The sequence below is a fragment of the Phacochoerus africanus genome, chromosome 4 (genome assembly GCF_016906955.1).
Source record: "Phacochoerus africanus isolate WHEZ1 chromosome 4, ROS_Pafr_v1, whole genome shotgun sequence".
Lineage (NCBI taxonomy): Eukaryota > Metazoa > Chordata > Mammalia > Artiodactyla > Suidae > Phacochoerus > Phacochoerus africanus.
Genome location: NC_062547.1, coordinates 100749247 through 100768683, shown reverse-complemented (window position 1 = coordinate 100768683; position 19437 = coordinate 100749247). Strand labels below are relative to the sequence as shown.

At 34.0% G+C, this 19437-nt stretch overlaps 1 protein-coding gene across 4 annotated transcripts in view; it reads left to right on the top strand.

Moving 5' to 3' along the window:
• The window catches only part of FAM172A (family with sequence similarity 172 member A), a 416065-nt gene that overhangs the window by 173653 nt on the left and 222975 nt on the right, over positions 1 to 19437 (top strand). For all 4 annotated transcript variants that reach the window (XM_047778292.1, XM_047778289.1, XM_047778293.1 and 1 more), the window contains one exon: positions 7012 to 7230. In XM_047778292.1, coding sequence (XP_047634248.1) covers positions 7012 to 7230 — 219 coding nt within the window. The remainder of the gene's footprint in view (positions 1 to 7011; positions 7231 to 19437) is intronic.

The following is a 19437-nucleotide window of genomic DNA, read 5'->3' as shown; positions in this document are numbered from 1 at the left end:
ATGCTTGCAGGTGGACTCCAATACCACAAGCAAAGCAATGGTATATTCTTGGAAAAACAACAAAAGTATTTCAGACATGATATTTTAATTGGGGGAAAAAAGAGAAAGATGACATATTTTAAGATAAAATGATTTATGTACTATAGTTCTTAAGCAGGTTTTAAGAGTAACTTAAAAACTTAAGCATATGTTTTTATGGTATATGATTGGGTCAAAGTGATATTTTGAAAGACCATGTGCCTACTATCTATAGCTACAATATTTATACAATTTTATAACAGTAATAGGAAGTTAGGAGAATATTTTGGAGATAAATGTTCAACATAAGAGCCTAACTAGCATGCAAAACAGTACATTTCATAAGATAAATTTTGTCTATCCAAGTTGGCCTGGGACCACATAATGAAGGATGTGTGTTCCTAGAGTTCCCTATATCTGCTTAGGAATTTTTATCTGACACTGATTGGGCAACAGTTGTAACTTGTTACTTCTTTTTAGTTTAATGTATAAATATGTGGGTGTATGTTTGTGTCTTTTTAAGAGAATAAGAAGCAAAGAATATAAAATAATTTGTAGTGCTGTAGTATTAAATCATATTTCTCTCCTTTGAAATGAATGGTAAATATTTTTATGATGCTATTGTACATTTACAGAATGCTTTAGCAAGACATTGGTGATTAGAAGAGAAATATATAATGTTTAAGCAAGATAATGTTCTAAAACCTAGGAAAAGTTAGAAACAGAGCAGGTGATAATATGAGTAAGTACAAAGTGAATGTTTTAAAATAAATAGCACTTGGATGACCTGATGTCAGAAAGGGAGACAAGGGTATGTGTTTGTCAATATATCCTTCATGTTTTACAGACTCCTAAGGGAACAAGGGAAGATACAATTTCACCTTTTCTGTGCCAAAACATTTTAATTATATCTTCTTCCAACTACAGCGGTTCAGTAACCAAGGAGCTGACATTGATGCATGTGTTGATAAAGCTGCAAACATTCAAAATGAGATTAACAAAGATTTTGAGCAAAGGGTGACAGCTAATTTTGCACAGTATTCTGCATCTAATTCAGGCCAGCTTAATAATAGAATATTTTATAACTTTTGTTATTCAGAAGGACTTTTATGATGTATTTGTGTTTGTGGATATCTTTGTATCATACTCAAAAATTATCTGTCCTATGGCTTAAAACTATTTGCATGTCTGTTGTAACCATGAAACAATGTTAAAGGGGGAAAAAAAAAGCCCTCCTTACTATAAGTAGTTGTTTTTTGTTTTGTTTTTTGCCTTTCTCTTGATTTATCTTGGACACACTAGCTAGGAAAGGTATAGAGATGGCAAACATGTATTTTCTAATATTGCTCAGTATGCACTAATAAAATGGCCGAGAAAAGTTATATTCAGTTTATTTAATTAATAAAACTGTAGTGTCTTTATATTCTTGAGCTCCTTTGAACACATTTCAGTGTATTTCTTTTCTCTTCTATTCTCTACTTGAAGGCAGCTGACAGTCTTCTTTCACTTTTCTTTTTGTTTGTGAAATTTTCTTTCTTTTTTTTTTTTTTTATCCACTCACTTCTCCATCTGCTTTCACTTTTGTTTGCTTGGGCCGTCTCTCATCCCAACTTGATAATGAGGAATGCAGTGTGACCCTGACCTCTATCAGCCCATGCATGACCTTCTGACTCTACCATATAACCTTTGACCTTCTCTTTGACAGCTTGATTAATTACCCTGTGTTATGATTTATGAGTAAGTGCTATGTAAAAATAATAGACAACAGGTGGTCCTCTGAAAACTTTTTGTGGCTTTTTTTTTTTTTTTTTCTGACTAACTTGATGAGCTATTTGAAGTTGGAAACTTACTGGGATAATCTACATTGGTTCACATTATGGTGTTTTCATTCTATGGAATACAACATTAGAATATAGGGAGCTACAAGTCCAAGCATGGTCATGACAGACATTTTACAAAGTATTAGCAGGGTGCTGTTACCTAAATGCAATTGGGAAGAAGCACAAAACGGAGTCAAGTGACATTTCAGGCATTTCAGTCCCAGGTCACGTCTTGAGAAAATTGCTCAAATAATGGAGGGGGCATTTTTCAAGCAGAGCTGCAGCTCCAACAGCTATGTTTACTTTAACGCTTCACTAGTGACTTCTGATTGGTTGTCATGACCTCATTTCACTGTTGCACCTAGGATGTTGCAATAGTTACATATACATACCCTTCTTGTGAAAAAGTTAGAAATAAACACAGCATACATCTTTCAGGAAAGATGAATGGACAGAGCTTTGTCCATTTTCACCATGGGTTGATGTAGTTTTTAGATAAATATTTTAGGTTTCATTTCCCTTGAGGATGAGCACCTGTGTTCTTTCAAAGCAAGTAGTTAGAAAATTCTGAACTTGAAAAATATGATTGATAAATCTGTGTAAAATGATCTCTTATGGAGCCTTGCCTGAAGATCAAAATGGATAGTTCCATAGGTCAAAGGATTCTACTCTGGCCCCTGACCTTTTTGGTCACATGTGGCTTTGCAATATTGGCAGGTTAATATGTAAAGCTGAGTACTTTCAGCTGATTTTTTAGTTAGCCCACCACAGAGATTTGCAAACATGTAGAATTTGTTCCTATTTTCCATTTTCTTTATAATTGGTAATTAATAGGCAAATTAACGTGGATAAATCTTCAGTTTTATCAAGGCTTCATTGGGGTCAAAAGTACATTGTGTTTCTGGCCAGGCATTTTTAAATTTTATCTGTTTGTAGAATCTTTTACATAAGTACATTTTTGGACTGCTTTAATTTCTTAAGCAAGATTTCCTCTGGTTCATTGTGTTTGGCATCACCTATCTGTTTTAGACCTTTGACCTAAGCCATCATCCGTTGATTGAATGATAAATGAACTATTATTTATTAGTAAGTACATGTATAGACTTCAAAGTAAAGGAGGCCTAGAGGCCTCTGTATTCTATTTAAATCACAGTAAGCACTTGTACTGAATAAAATGCTATGTCTAACAATAAAATTTTGAAAGTTTCTTACTAAGATCCCAGGGTTTATACGTTATAAACAGAGATCTGATAATGAAACTATAGTTATAGCTAGAAAAAAGGTAGAAAATAGGAAGAGGTAAATTAAAGAGATGAAGCTTGCTTTTACCAATATGTCCTCTTGATCACCTTCTTGATGTACTACTATACTGTGCAGTCAAACATGAGTTAATTAACAACTTTGTGTATGCTTTGTCTCTTGAAATGTTGGATACTGGAATTGATTTGGGTGAATGATTATGAGAGATGCCAGAAGTTTTATTTATTTAGTTGTAAAATGTCAGATCATCAGTTCAATCATTTCATTTGTTATAGGTAACAAATTTCCATGTATATTTGAAATGAACTAACTTTTCACTTGAGAAATTTAGCATGCTTAAGGAATAATTAAATTAAATGTAATACTTCAATATGAAATGTTTACTGTTCTAAGCATTAATTATGGAGTTCTCCTTATTAGAGTGGCAGTGCAGAATTCTTTCCTGATAACTATATTTGATGCCTGATTTTATAGTTTTGTTAAACTTTATGGGTATGTTTATTAAGCTCAAAGTAGGATCTCCTTTTAGTTATTTCTTTTTGTACTGATTGAGTTATTGGGAATAGAAAGAATTAATTTAAAACGGTATTTATTCTAGTTTTTTAAGATATAAATTGATGTTCTATTTAAAACAGTTAAATGTAGCTGCTAGTATGTTGTCCACTTTGTTTAGTTTGACTATTTACTTTGATTCCTTAGTTTACATATGTTAACATTGACATGGCAAAAATCTTTGTAGCTTTATTATATAAAAGAATTTTTTGGATGATACATGTAACAGAGAAATGGAAGAAGAGACAAAGTTTTACTGCATGTCTTTGGGTGGGATAGTTAACTTTATTTTGTTGCTCCAGCTTTCTCCTACTCATTATAAAATGGTTATGAATGGTTTCTGTGAGTATCACATTAATTATCAGGAAAATTTTAATTGAAAAGTGTAAGTTTTTTGTAGAATGGTAATTGAATTTTCCACAAAGACATTTATTAAAATTAGCTCTCATTTCTGCAGAAAATGTTCCTGAGTATTTCTTGGTTGTTATTCCATTAATTAAATTAGCAGTATGAAATATCTAAATGATAAAATATTTTCTAAATAAATCACATTTAAAGAGAAACATCCATTGTTGAAATCTAAATGATAAAAATTCTTTAATTGATTTATATAGTGAGGTGATTTAAAAATAGAATCATTTTTCATCTCTTGATGCCTTGGTGAAAAATTGACATTGTGTCTTTATAAAATTGGACAAATGAGTCATGTAATTTTTAGTTACATAATCGATAACTTAGACAAATACTACTTCTTTGATGATTTATGTGTTTCTGGCTTTTATACTTATTTAGATGGGACACATCAAATTTCAGAGTTCATTTAAAATCAAATATGCACAATAATTTTTCAATCCATGAGTTCCAAAAATTGAAATTAAAAATTCTGCTCAAATCAACCTGATATTCTGAAAATATTATTTCTAGTGATTAAGTTATAAACTAAGGTAGTAACTTTTCATTTTGGCAACTATGAATTTTGTGTAAAGAGTTTACCTTTTTTTTGGAGTATATTCCTTGTGCAAAGATGATGCTCATGTTCTTTCACTTTATTAAAGTTCCACTTTACCTTGAACTTGAAATTTTTCATATTATCATTAAAATATATCACTATTTTCATCTCCAAAGACTCTTAAGACTCTATTTTGTTCTTTCTAACTTGTGTAAGTATGAGAGGATCTGTGTGTGTGTGTCTGTGTGTGTGTGTGTGTGTGTGTGTGTATTTAAAGTTCAATTCACTCAGAGAAGGCAGGCACGAAACATGACAGGAGACCACTTACTCATGGTACAGAATCTAGTAAGGAGGCAATTTTCTTTTTGGCCTATGGTGACCTTTTTTGACTATGTTCCTTACACCAGAGACAGTGTACTGAATGCCTCTATTTCACCCTGTTTAGCAGAGTGCAACAGTGTCCTTTAACTTACTTTTGGTGGGAGGAGAAGTTATAGCTGAAATTTGAGAAGGGCGTGAAAAGTTGTAAGAGGCACTAGGAAGAGGGGTAGAAACTTCCTTTAAATGTGATTTTAATAACTAGTCAAGTGTGTCCAACTGTAGAAAATCACCAAGTGACAATATGTCTACCTGACAGTGATCACAATGAATTACAAGACTTTTGAATGGCTATGCAGATTAGAATAAAGCAGAACCAAATAAAATATCTTTTGTTGGTAAAACTTTGACTTCCCAGCTAAGGAAGTTCAAAAAAAAAAAAAAAAAAAAAAGCTTGCCTTATGCTTTGTTGGAGAACATTTAACTTTAAAAATTTAAGTATTTTATAAGCCTTTCATGAACAAGATCTTTATCTAAAAGTTTTATTTGAACACATATTGAAGAATATGTGTTATTTTGTTAATCCATTCAATATATATTATTATATAGTTTTCAGATATTTAAGACAACTATATCTTAATTAACAGCTGTATCACTAAAAGCAAAACTCCAGTGATCTTGAAAATCTCCAAACCTTATCATGGTTTTGGACAGTAATATTAACTGATTGGGGGGAAAATTGAAACAATCCCATTGAAGTTTGTAAGTAGTTTATGAAATCAACTGTTAAAAAGCCAATTCTATATAGCAATGTAGCATATTTAAAAATGAAATAATTGAGTCAATGCTAATATTGCCTTGGTATTACTGCTCTCAGTTTTTAAAAAATTATCTTTAGTTTGGCAAAAATAATTAAATTTTAAACTTGACATAGAAGATTCTACAGTTAGAGATTTGAGGAAAGCTTTTTCTTTTAGTAAGGATGAGGTTTTTTAAGCTTTATTTTTCATAGCTCTTATATTTTTAAACATAATATAACACATCTTAAGTGTGACCTTACAAGATTTTACCAGACAAAATTGGGACATCCAAAATACAGAATGGAACAGAAAAGACAAGATATAAAATAGCTTCAAAAATTTGTATTGCACATGCTTATCAGTGCTAATCGTTTATCCTTTTCTATTTTTTCATGGTTATATCATTCCATCAGTTATAATATAAATGCCTATAATTTCCTTAATTTTAACCATAGAAAAAAATTGCCTTGCTAGAACTGTCAGATGGAAAAACAAGTTTTAAAAACTTTTATAAAACTTTTAATGACTCAGTAAGCTGTATTTTAAACTTTGGATCTTGTTTCCTGGCACTAACTCTTAATAAAGATAAAATTTTACGATAGTCGAAAAATGAGAGAAATTTCAGGATAAAAGAATTGTTTACGTACATTTTAGTAAGACATTAGTTTATTTGTTTTGTGATTTGTGTGGCTTCCTGAAAGAAGAGAGGTGCAAAATATCCAAGATGCACGGGTAGATATTCTATGTTCCTGATAATAAAGATGTGTAAATTTGAGACTGTTTACCCTTTATTAATTGCTTATTCTTTTTTAAATTCAAACAAATAAATAATACTCATTATAGTTCGATTGTAAAGGAACAAAAATCCAACAGAATGTGGTTGGAATTGTAAACTTCAATTTCAAAGAGGTTATTTTCTCACAATATATATTATAAATATTAATGTGATTTGAAAGTGTAGTTGTTATTTGATAATTTATTTCAGTCATCTTTGGAGTTCTGGGAAATCTGAAGTACTTTTTAAAATTTAAGCTTTAATTTTTAATGTTACAATTATGTCTTATTGATCTTATGGATAATCTATGTTTAGACACACAATACAGGCAAATAATTTTAAATCACTTTCTGGTGGAGAAATTAAACCTATAATCTTTTTTACTTTATAAAGGAATATTTTAGTGAATATGTAACTATATTAAATCACTTACTATGTGACTTAATGTTTAGGAATGTTTTTATGAATTGAAATGGTTTCTAAGATTAAATTATACTGCCTTTTTTGCTTTCAAAACAGGAAGGATATGGAGTAATAGTACTGAATCCCAATGAAAACTATATTGAAGTAGAAAAGCCAAAGATACATCTACAGTCATCTTCTGATAGTTCAGATGAACCTGCAGAAAAACGGGAAAGAAAAGATAAAGTCTCTAAAGAAACAAAGAAACGACGTGATTTCTATGAGAAGTATCGTAACCCTCAAAGAGAAAAAGAAATGATGCAGTTGTATATAAGAGTAAGTTATAAGTAACATCATTACTTTCCTTCATTATTTCCATTTCTTTCTTTATAATTTATTTTCTCTGAATTATTTTGTTTATTTTTTAAAAGAAACTTATTTTTTTTTAATTTTAACAGTTTATTTCCCAGGCGTGTTACTTGAATGAAATGTTTTCTGTTTTTTATTCAAAGTCACAAGACACACCATTCTTATTTTCATGTCATATTTTATTTAAGTCTCAAAAGCAATTAATAATGCACTATACAAAACATCAGTCTTCGTCTTGAGTGGTAATAGTTTTAATGCATTGTTTTCCTATGTGCAGCCATCCATCCACAGTGTCTCAGCCTAACTTCCGAAGGCTGATGGAGGGAGGAGGAGTAATTAATATCTTAATAAATATTTAAGCTAAAATAGTTTAGGGATAGCATAATGAGGGAACTCTGTCCTTTGCTCTTTTCTTACGCAGTGAACCTTTGCACTTCGCAATGCTAGCAGCATGGGATCGTTATAGTAGTGCTGCCCAAGGACTTCTAATTCTGTAGGGGGCACAAACAGTTTTATTTGCCCTTTGACACATTCTGCTTGATATACACAATGTGCATTATATATATGAGACAGATTCATGCAATCTTCAAAGCCTTTATTGTGGATACTTGAAATATAATTTAACAGTAAAGCATGTCAAAAATGCTATTGGGTAAGTAAAATTCAAATTGATATGTTCCTCAAAAGTGAGCAATTCAGAACCTTTAAATATAGATAAATTAACATTTTATAAATTATACTGTGAGATAGTAGTAAAGTTTCGGATTATTCTACTTGAACTGATTTACCATTTACTTTTAAAAGCTCATTAATAAAAATATTTCATGCCTTTGAGGTGAAATATATAGTTTTTTAAGTTTTTTTGTTTTTACTTTTAGTTCATGGCATAATCACTCTCTTTTGGGAATTTTACTCCAAACATTGAAGACATTGGATTATAGCTCACTCTTTTGAGTGAGTTATGACAGTTGAGCAGCATATAAATTCTCAAGACTCAAAAAAATGTATCGACCAAGAATACCTAAAGCATGACATATAATGAATCAAGCAAATGTTAGGCAGATTATACTATTAAAATTTCCAAAAAGCATCTCACTATTTAACATACTGTTTGAAAAACAAAAACAGTGATTAGACTTGGAATTCATAAGTAGCTCGCTTACTCTATGTAGTTCCCCATGACTGCATCAGGGTCGTGATGTCACCTTCTCTATCGCTTGTCCTGAGCGACTGATTAATATGATCCAGTCTGTCAACCACCATCTTAAGATAGTTTAAAAAAATTACCCCTGACATCTAGATTCCAAAAATGAATTGTATAAAGTTATGAAATATGTAGAAATCATTGAATATTCACATGCCTATGTAAAATGCAAACAAAAAGTGATTTTGTGTATTGTTTTTTATTTCTCCATAAAGTTTCTTTTGTTTGCCTGTTATGTACAGATTAAGCATTTCTGACATCTGTCTTTTAAGTTTTATTTCTTTTTTATTTTTTTCTTTATCATGTTACTACTGCTTTGATTTTTTTTCTTTTGTCCTCTTGTATGTGTGCATTTTCTTTCTTCTGTTTCTCACATCTATTTTGTTTATCCCTGCATGTATTTTTTTTCTTATACCAGTGAAAAAAACATCTTTTTATGTTGCTTCCTTAAAACCTCCTCTCTTTCTCTTTGTCTTTTTTCTTTAATTCTTTTATCTCTTTCACACTCCTGCTATTTTTACTTGTTATCGTATCTTTTTGCCTCTTTATTTCTTGTCCCATTTCACTCATCAGTCTAGGTTTTCACTGAAAGCCCTAACAGACAAAAATAGATTCATGTAGATAACACTTTATATCTGATAGTCTTGCTTATGAAATGTTCTTTTTCTTAATACACACCTAATCTCTTAAAATCTTCTAAAATTATGCAAAAACAGCTGATTAAGCTGATAGCAAAGTTAGGGTGAATGGATCATTTTGTGTCAGGTATCTTAATTCTGAAGTAATTTTAATCCACTCAAGATGTGACTTCTTCTAGTACTCTTCTATCCTCTACATAGCTCCAAATAACAAGTGCTTGTAAGTTTCAGATCCAGAGCATGTATGTGATATGGATGAAATTAAAATATATATATATATTTATTTAAAAAATAAAAATATAAGAAATACATATATATACTTTATATATATATACATATACATATACTATATATACACACACATATATATACCATTTATACTTTGAAATCAATCATCTAGTCTTTGGAACAACTCTGTGGGGTAGGTAGATCAAATAATTTCATCCTTATTTTATAGTTAGGAAACTGATGCACATATATACATTTTTGTCTAGAATCACATAACTAATAAATGGTGGTAGTATTAAAACCAGAGCTTCAGGTTACTACAGGTTCTTGTTCTCTTTCCTCTTTACCACATTGTTCTAACTAGTTGAAAATAAAATATGCATCTGGAATATGAAAATTCAACCAATTATAATAAAAGCATGATATGCTACAGTAAACTGCATTTGATGATTATATAGATTTTTGACCAGCTGTCATTTAATAGACACTATTAAATGTCTTTAAATAATTCTTGTATGGTATATTTATAACATATAAATAACATGAAAATATTATATATATATTTTTTTCTTTTAGTAGGATCAATAATTTTGATCCAGATTTACAGAGGACAAGACCGAGAGCCAAAACTTGTTTACATCTCCCAGGGTCACACAGCTCATAACATAAGGTCCACAGGGCAGAGACTTGGTCTATTTTGTTCATTGCTGTAACCCAGAACCTAGACAGGGCCATCATAATAATTATTTGTAGAACAGAGCCTTCTGCTGATAATAAGATGGTAGAGCCAGGATTAAAATCTCAAACAACTACTGCTTTTTCTAATGTCCTGCATTTATTAAAATATATTACTTGATTTTCTTTGAGGAAACATTCAAACAAACCAAAACAAAGAAAAATGCTGTGTTTCACCCCCTACCCCATCTAGTAACTGAGAAGACATTCCAAAAATTAATAAAAAGTTGATTTGTCAAGATTTATTTGATACCTTGATTCATCTATACATTTTCATCTGAATATATAAAAGTGAGATATCCTGTTTTCTTTTTTGGCTATATCATCGTAGTGTTAAAAATATGGATGAAAATGGAAATATTTATGCCAACCTATTGCTCTGTTTTACACACTTGCTCATAAGACTACAGTCAGGCTCCTGTACTTGCTGTGCCTTATATACACCATGTGCTTTATGGGATCTGTGACTTTGCTTTCTTTTCTTTCCCTTAATCCAAATTCTATCCATGTTGTAGTGCCCAAATGAAATCTCACTCGTCCACTCCCATCATAATCAGTGACCTCTCACTAAAACTCTTGGAAGTTATAATGATTAGTTAACTTATATGAAATTTATCATGTTCTATCTTGAGATATCTCATAATGATATTACCAATCTATCTTTTTTTTTTGTCTTTTTGTTGTTGTTGTTGTTGCTATTTCTTGGGCCGCTCCCGCGGCATATGGAGGTTCCCAGGCTAGGGGTTGAATCGGAGCTGTAGCCACCGGCCCTACGCCAGAGCCACAGCAACGCGGGATCCGAGCCGCGTCTGCAACCTTATACCACAGCTCACAGCAACGCCGGATCGTTAACCCACTGAGCAAGGGCAGGGACCGAATCCACAACCTCATGGTTCCTAGTTGGATTCGTTAACCACTGCGCCACGACGGGAACTCCCCAATCTATCTTTCATGCCTTACCACTATATCCCTACAATCCTCTAGGTCTTTTTTGAGCATGCTTTACAATTTTGGGAATTGCATGTCAATCCTTAAGAATAAGCAGATAGATATGAGCCATGTTTTACAATAGTACAGTGCATACTGTGAGAGAGTCCTAAACTGATAATAAACCTACTCACTAGGATCCAATCCCCTGGATGGACACCACAGCAAAACGACTACGGCCTTAGTCTAGAAATAGCTAGATAATGTGACCTGCAGCATAGGAATAAAGATTATTCTGGTATCAAACTGGAGCACAAGAAGTCAAATATTCAGACTAAGGAAGAAGATGAGTTAAAAGAACTTTGCAGTATATAGATGGACTGTAGGCAAAAATGACTTGATGCTGATCTATGTAATATTGAGCTGGAACTGTTTGATTTTCTCTTTCCCTGAGAGACTTAGTTGTGGACTGTAGTGATAGAAAGTAAAGAATAGGATTGTACCTAGAACATCAGAGAGGGAGGGGGGTGATAGAAAGAGGAAGGAAGAAAGGAGGGGAAGGAGGAGGAAGGGAGGAAGGAAAGAAGGAAGGGAAGAAGGAAGGAATACTAGAAGCGGAGGCAGAAAGGAGGTCTCAGGGCCACAGAAGGAAAAATCCAAATGTGGAGGAGATATTTAGAGAATAGGAATCTTGGCAGAGCCTGGCATTACACGTTGAAGTTACTCAAATATTTATGGATTGATTGCTTGTTGACATCCATCAAAAAACTTATTCCTTAACATGTGAGATATTTGGTGTCTAGTTTTCTGACTGATTTTTTCAGGATTCATGTGAATTTTTGCAATTGTTCAGAAACAGCCAACTCTGATAAACTGAAGCTTTCTTTTGAAAAATGTTTGTGATGTTTTGACTTGGGCTATGTCCAAAATATTGGTGAAGGCTAGTAAATACTTTCTTCTCCTCTATACCTCTTCTTTTCTGTGCTAATGCCAGTGGAGTCATTTCTATCTGGTGATTTAGCAACCAAATTCAGTTTATTTGTATTACAATCAATGATTGTTTAATCTCTGAAACTGGTTTATTGGAGTTCCCATTGTGGCGCAATGGAAACGAATCCGACTAGGAACCATGAGGTTGCAGATTTGATCCCTTGCCTTGCTTAGTGGTGTATGTCACGGATGTGGCTCAGATCGCCCCTTGCTGTGGCTGTGGTGTATGCCAGCAGATATAGCTCCAATTCAACCCCTAGCCTGGGAACCTCCATATACCACAGGTGTGGCCCTAAAAAGCAGAAAAGAGAGAGAGAGAGAGAGAGGAGAGAGGAGAGAGAGAGAGAGAGAGAGAGAAAGAAGAAGGAGAAGAGAAAAGAAAAGAAAAGCAACTATTTTATCTTCCTACATTATTCAGGTATTTGACTTTTCTTTCTCTGACCTGTAATAAATAGCCAAAATCTCCTTTGAATTTTTCGCAAATATCTAGTATACACCAGCAAAAATAAAGTAGAATTCAGGCTTAAAACTTTATGATTAGCAAAGTATAATTTTATATTACTTACTGAGTATAAATAGATGTGACTAACTTGGATTATGTAGCACATTTCTGATGCATTAGGAGCAGAGCTTGAGAGATCAAAGTACTTATTCTTTCATGTGGCAACTTTCTTTAACTATGAAATAATGTACTTTCTGGCATATATTATGGCTTATTAAGGGGATTGATTTGGTCTAGGCAATAAACATCATGTCAGACATGCCTGGCAGGAAAACCTGCTTAATATGTTTTGTAATAAGATGGAATTTTTTGTTCTCGAAAACATCTGCCAACTGAATTCAAGAGTGAAGACAGAAAATGTCATCAATTTAGTGGTAATCCTATAAATTTAGTTTCTTTTTGAGCAACACTTATCAAGACACACAAAATTCCCAGTGTTAATCACCACTGGTTATAGTACTTTGTAAAATGATGAAACAAAAACATTTTATTTTTATATAATGTGTTAATTAATTCATAATGAATTTTAATATTTCAACTGATAAAATTTTAACAAGCATCTTGCCAACAGATCATTTTTTAAAGCATCTGTTTTTTAATGTGTTGGGTTGAGAATTGAGTCAAATGGCTAAATATGTACATATATTCTTTTTAAAAACATATTTCAACCCCCATAATTATAGCTACATTTTTTCTCTTTAGACCACCAGGGGCTGCTGCTGTTCATATTGAATTTTTGCTTTCCTCAGAAACTTAATATACCAATCATATTAGATTTTTTCTTTCTTCTCTTTTTTTTTTTTTTCCTTAGCCCCAAACCTTTTAAAATAAAACTAGAAGGAAAAATGAATAGACAGCTAGTAACTTAATAGTCACTACAGGAATGTATTATTTTAAACATTTTCTATGCAACAAGACAGCTACATTTAAAAACTTAAAACCTGTGGTCATTGAAGGCAGACTGTGGTAATCACTCTTTATATATCCTGTTTTTATAGAGGAACAACATTCAGAATCTTACCCTTTGCAGAGAGACAGTGTGGAGATTAGATTAAAAGTGAGGAATCTAATAGACCTGAGTTTGACCCTTAGCACTTCCACTTAATAATATAGTGTCACCTCAAACAAGTTAACTTCCTTTATGCCTCAATTTTTGTCAGAAAAATGGAATGATAATAATGGATGTAAAGTGAACATAGTGTCTGGCTCATAGATAGTCTTGGGACTTCTGGACTAATAAATAACATCCTGTCTTTTCTCAAGGTCCAGAATCAACTGAGGAAGAATGAAATCTCAAGGTCCCCTTGCAACTTTTGTTAGCTTGTACTGAAAATAGTACCCCTATCTTATTCTCCTGGATTTGGAACCCAATGAGAAATACAACATAGGAATCAGACATATGGAGATCGAAGTATTAGCTTTGCTAATTGACACAGTTCAACCAGAAAATGTGGATTAGATCTGTGGCTAAATTTAGACATCCTAGTGTATTTTCCCCAAAATGAATTTTCACCCTTACTCCAAACATGCATCTTGCCTTTAATGTGGTAGAAAGCAAACTGGAGTGCATCTTTCCTGCAGGTAGCTCACTGTTAATACCACTTGCATTTTCTAACAGTTCAATAAAGCAACATTAAAATGTACTCATTGAATGTTCACTAAAGCATACCATAGTTTCTTCATTTTAAGATTTTCCTTTAAAAGGGAAGCTATGATCAAACCTAATTGCCCAGAAAATTACCATAAAATTTGTTTAATTTTAAATCTTTGAAAGGACCATAATTCTATCTCAAATCATCATAAATTAATATTTGTATTTTCATATCTCATGTTACCAAAGCCTAGTGAGCACAGTAGATTTTTAATAAATATTTGATGAGTATATATTTGAATAAATGCTTCCTTACATGAACCTACAAAGCAAAAGAGACAGACCTTTCACTATAGAAATCTATTCTTTGATATTGACTAGCATAAGGTTGAAAGAACTGTGAGACTGTATATTATGTCTGAAGAATGCTAGCACTCAGAAAATTAGTACATTGTTCTCTAAACTCAACTAACAATCATTTTTAAGTGCACCAAGCATTCTTTGGATGAGGTAAAAACAAGTCAAAATGAATTAGAAATAAGTCAAATAATTTTATCATTAAATTTAGAGAACAAATTACAGGAAAGACCAAAACCCTGGATTTTTAGGGATTTTGATTGACTATTGGTGATTTTTAGTGGGGGGATTCTGCCATACAAATAGTGTAGTGGAAAGGATAAGAATATCAGAATCAGAGATACATGCCATAACCTTAATTCTGCCACAAGTTGTGACTTTAGGCAAATTACCTCTCCTGAGTTTCAGTTTCTTCATCTGTAAAATAGGGATAATCATAGCTATTAGGCTGTTGTATAGAATAAATGAGGTAAATTAATGTTTATGAAAATAACCAGTGGAATACTTACTATTCAGTGCATCCTTTTTCCTCCATATTCTCTTACCCTTAGGAAATATGGGAAGAGTTATGGCCAAATGAAGTCTTTGCCATTTAGTTTACAATCAGTGTTTCTCAAACCTTTTAGTCTCAGGATCACTTTACAAATGCTTAAACATTGTTAAGGTCACAAAAGAGTTTCTATTTATATGGTTTATGGCTACTGATATTTATCATAAAAATAATTGCACCTGATGAATTTTTAAATATTTATTATAAAATTACAATAATAAGCCCATAATATGATGACACAAATATCATATTTTTATGAGAAATAATTATATTTCCCAAAACAGAAAACACATAATGAGATGTGTGGCATTTAAAGAACTTAAAGATTTAAAGAACAGGGAGTTCCCCTTGTGGCTCAGTAGGTTAAGAACCTGACTAGTATCCATGAGGATGCAGGTTCAATCCTTGGCCTCACTCAGGGGGTTAAGGATGTGGTGTTGCTGCAAGTTGCAGCATAGGTCACAGATGCGGGCTTGGATCAGTCATTTCTGTGGCTTTGGCATAGGCTGCCAGCTGCAGCTCCGATTTGACCCCTAGCTTGGGAACTAAACCCTAAAAATAAATAAATAAATACATAAATACATAAGATAAAGAAAGCCTCTTGAGAGTTTATAAATTAAGTTGGGGCTGTTCAGGTGAGCTTGCCACTGTGATCTATAGAAGCAGAGAGATGGACTGGCACATAATAGAAGCTTAAGAAGTATTAGAAGTATTACCTGGAGACAAGATGGCGGAGTAGAAGGACTTGAGCCCACTTCCTCTCATAAAAACACCTGAATCCAAAACACTGCTAAGTAATCATCAACGAAAAAGACTGGAGCCTACCAAAAATTATATTCTACATTGAAAGACAAAGAACCCACAATGAAATGGTGGGAGTATAATCAGATTCCATACCCACCATGTGAACAACCCACAAACTAGCAAATAACTATATTTCAGTGGTTCTCACAGAGAATGAGAGTTCTGAGCCCCACATCAGGCTTCCCAGCCTGGGGGGTTAGCATTAGGAGGAGGAGTCCCCAGGGCATTGGACTTTGAAGGTCAGCAGGGCTTGAGTGCATGAGCTCCACAGGACTGGAGGAAATAGAGACCCCACCCTAGAAGGGTACACACAAGGTTTCATGTGCACTGGGGCCCAGGGAAAAGCAGTGATTCCACAGGAGCCTGGGCCAGACCTACTTGCTGTTCTTGGAGGGTCTCCTGGGGAGATGAGGGTCAATTGTGACTCACTGTAGGGACAAGGACACTGGTGGCAGAGGCCCTGGGGAATATCATTAGTGTGAGCTCTCTCAGAGGTCACCATTTGGCACCGAGCCCACTCAACAGCCTACAGTCTCCAGTGTTGGGATGCTTCAAGCCAAATAATCCACAAGGTGGAAACACAGCCCCACCCATCAGCAGACAGGCTAACTAAAGTCCTCTTGAGCCCACAGCTACCTCTAGACACACCCCTTGACATAGCCCTGCCCACCAGAGGGACAAGACCCAGCTCCACCAGTGGGTAGGCCCCAGTCCCTCCCAGCAGGAAGTCTGCACAAGCCTCTGACCAGCCTCGCCCACCAGGGGGCAGACACCAGAAGCAAGAGGAACTTGCTTCGTGCAGCCTGCGGAATGGAGACCACAAACACAGAAAGTTAGACAAAACAAGACAGCAAAGAAATATGTTTCAGATGAAAGAACAAGATAAAATCCCATAAGAACAACTAATGAAAAAGAGAAAAGCAATCTATCTGAAAAAGAATTCAGAGTAATGATAGTAAAGATGATCCAAGATCTCAGCAAAAGGATGAAGGCACAGAACAAGTGCTAGAAGATAATCAGAGTGCTAGAAGATTTAAAGAACAGAGAATTCCCATTATGGCTCAGCAGGTTAAGAAACTGACTAGTGTCCATGAGGATGTGGGTTCAAACCCTGGCTTCTCTCAGGGTTAAGGATCTGGCATTGAGGTGAGCTATGGTGTCGGTTGCAGACATTCAGATCCCGTGTTGCTATGGGTATGGTGTAGGCCAGCAGCTGCAGCTCTGATTTGACCCCTAGCCCAGGTGCAGTCCTAAAAAGAAAAATAAATAAAATAATAAAAATAAATAAAATTATAGAAGACTTAAGGAACAAAAAGAGTTGAACAATACAATAACTGAAATGAAAAATACACAAGTCCCTAGAAGGAATCAATAAATTAATAAAGAATAAATGAAGCAAAAGAACAGAGAGTTGAGTTAGAAGACAAAGTGGTGGAAATCACTGCTGCAGAACAGCATAAAAAAAGATTGAAGGAGTTCCCGTCGTGGCGCAGTGGTTAACGAATCCGACTAGGAACCATGAGGTTGTGGGTTTGATCCTTGGCCTTGCTCAGTGGGTTAACAATCCGGCGTTGCCGTGAGCTGTGGTGTAGGTCGCAGACGCGGCTCGGATCCCGAGTTGCTGTGGCTCTGGCGTAGGCCGGAGACTACAGCTCCGATTTGACCCCTAGCCTGGGAACCTCCATATGCCGCGGGAGTGGCCCAAGAAATAGCAAAAAGACAAAAAAAAATGAATGAAAAGAAATGACAACAGTGTAAAACACCTCTGGGACAACATTAAATGTGCCAGCATTCACATTATAGGGTCGTAGAAGGATTAAAGAGAGTGAAAAGTCCTGAAAAAATATTTAAAGAGACAATAGTTGAAAACTTCCCTAAAGTAGGAAAGGAAATGCTCACTTAAGTCCAGAAAGTGCAGAGGGTCCCATACAGAATAAACCCAAGAAGGAACATGGTGAGACATATGTTTGTCAAATTGACCAAAATTAAAGACAAAGAGAAAATACCAAAAACAGCAAGAGAAAAACAACAATGAACATGCAAGGGAATCCCCATAAGGTTATTGGGTGATTTTTTTAGCACAAACTGCAGACCAGAAAAAAGTGGCCTTTAGAGTGATAAAAGGGAAAAACCAACAACCAAGAATACTCTACCCAGCAAGACTCTCATTAAGATTCAGTGGAGAAATCAAAAGCTTCACTGACAAGCAAAAACTAAGAGAATTCAGTACCTCCAAACCAGCTTTACAACAAATGTTAAAGGAACTTCTATAGACAGAGAAGAAAAGCTTGCAGATATAAACAAGAAAATTCTGAATGGGAAAGCCTGCCAGTAAAGGCAGGAAATCATACACATACAAATAAGATATCAAAACCAGAAATCATGAGGAGAACACAAAGGCAGGATATTGGAAAGGCATTTGAAATTGAGACTAGCAACTTAAAACAATCTTGAGTATGTGTGCATACTGTGTGTGTATACACATATATACTCTTATATAAAAAAAACTTATCTTTCTTTAATGTATGGCTTAATAAAAGAAAGCCAAAATCTTACATGCAGCTTGTAATAAGTTGTCTTTATTGGTGTTTGTGAAGAAAATTTGACTCCCCGCAGATATTCAATTGTAAAAAGAAGGAATATTTAAAAGCTTTTTCAGATGATTATATGTGTTCTTTGATGCTACACTAACATTCTACAAGAGTTTATTTCTTAAAGAGTAGTTGTTACGTGAATCTAAAACATATCAGTGAGCATTTCATACTGTTTTTTGAAGTCTGTCGGCCATTGTTGTACTTTGAATGGAAGTTTTATCCGCAGATGATTTTAGGACATCATGTATTATTGGTCATTTAAAAAATATTGTTAAACGAAATTATGCAGATGTTCCAAATATTGACATATTTTGTTGTGTAGTATCAAAAATTCCTGCCTATTACTATTCCTACCAATCTCATCCACAAAGCTTTTAAGAATTGAGAAACTATCAGCTATCAGGTAGTATACAAGTTTCCTAAAATTTCTGTTTTAGCAACAAAGTTCAATTTTTATCATTAGCTGCAAATACTGTCAGTGTTTTCCTTTAACTGTCAGGCTTTGTTTGGTTTCAAGAAGATGGCTTCCAAATACCCAAATCCAAATCACAGTTTGTTTCTCAGTCTTGTAAGTAAAAATGGTGTTCCATTAAAAAAAGTGGCTACTTTAGCTCACAACTCTCTCAATCAGACAGCTAGTTTTCCTCCAGATAACCATATAACATGGTTTGGCTTGTAGGTGCTTTATGAATACATTCTAGTTCATCACTCAAAATGTTAAGCAGACATATGCTCAGGGATTGAGATTTAGTAAAAGTAATTTTTACTGCTTCATCAACATATTTTAAATGGACTTGCCCTTTTTTTTTGCCCGTGTGTGTGGCAGTGAATAACAGTGCCCTGCTGTGATCCATGCTAAGTCACAGAAGTTTTATTCTCTGTTACTTTTCCAATATTAATGCAAATACCAACACAGTGAAATAGATAAATTATGTCTCAGTATTATTATGCAGATCCCCTGAAAGCGTCTCTGGAACCCCTAAGAGGGTCTACAGACCACATTTCCGGAACCACTGGCCTATATCTTTTTTCTTGAGGTGAACATAGAACCAAC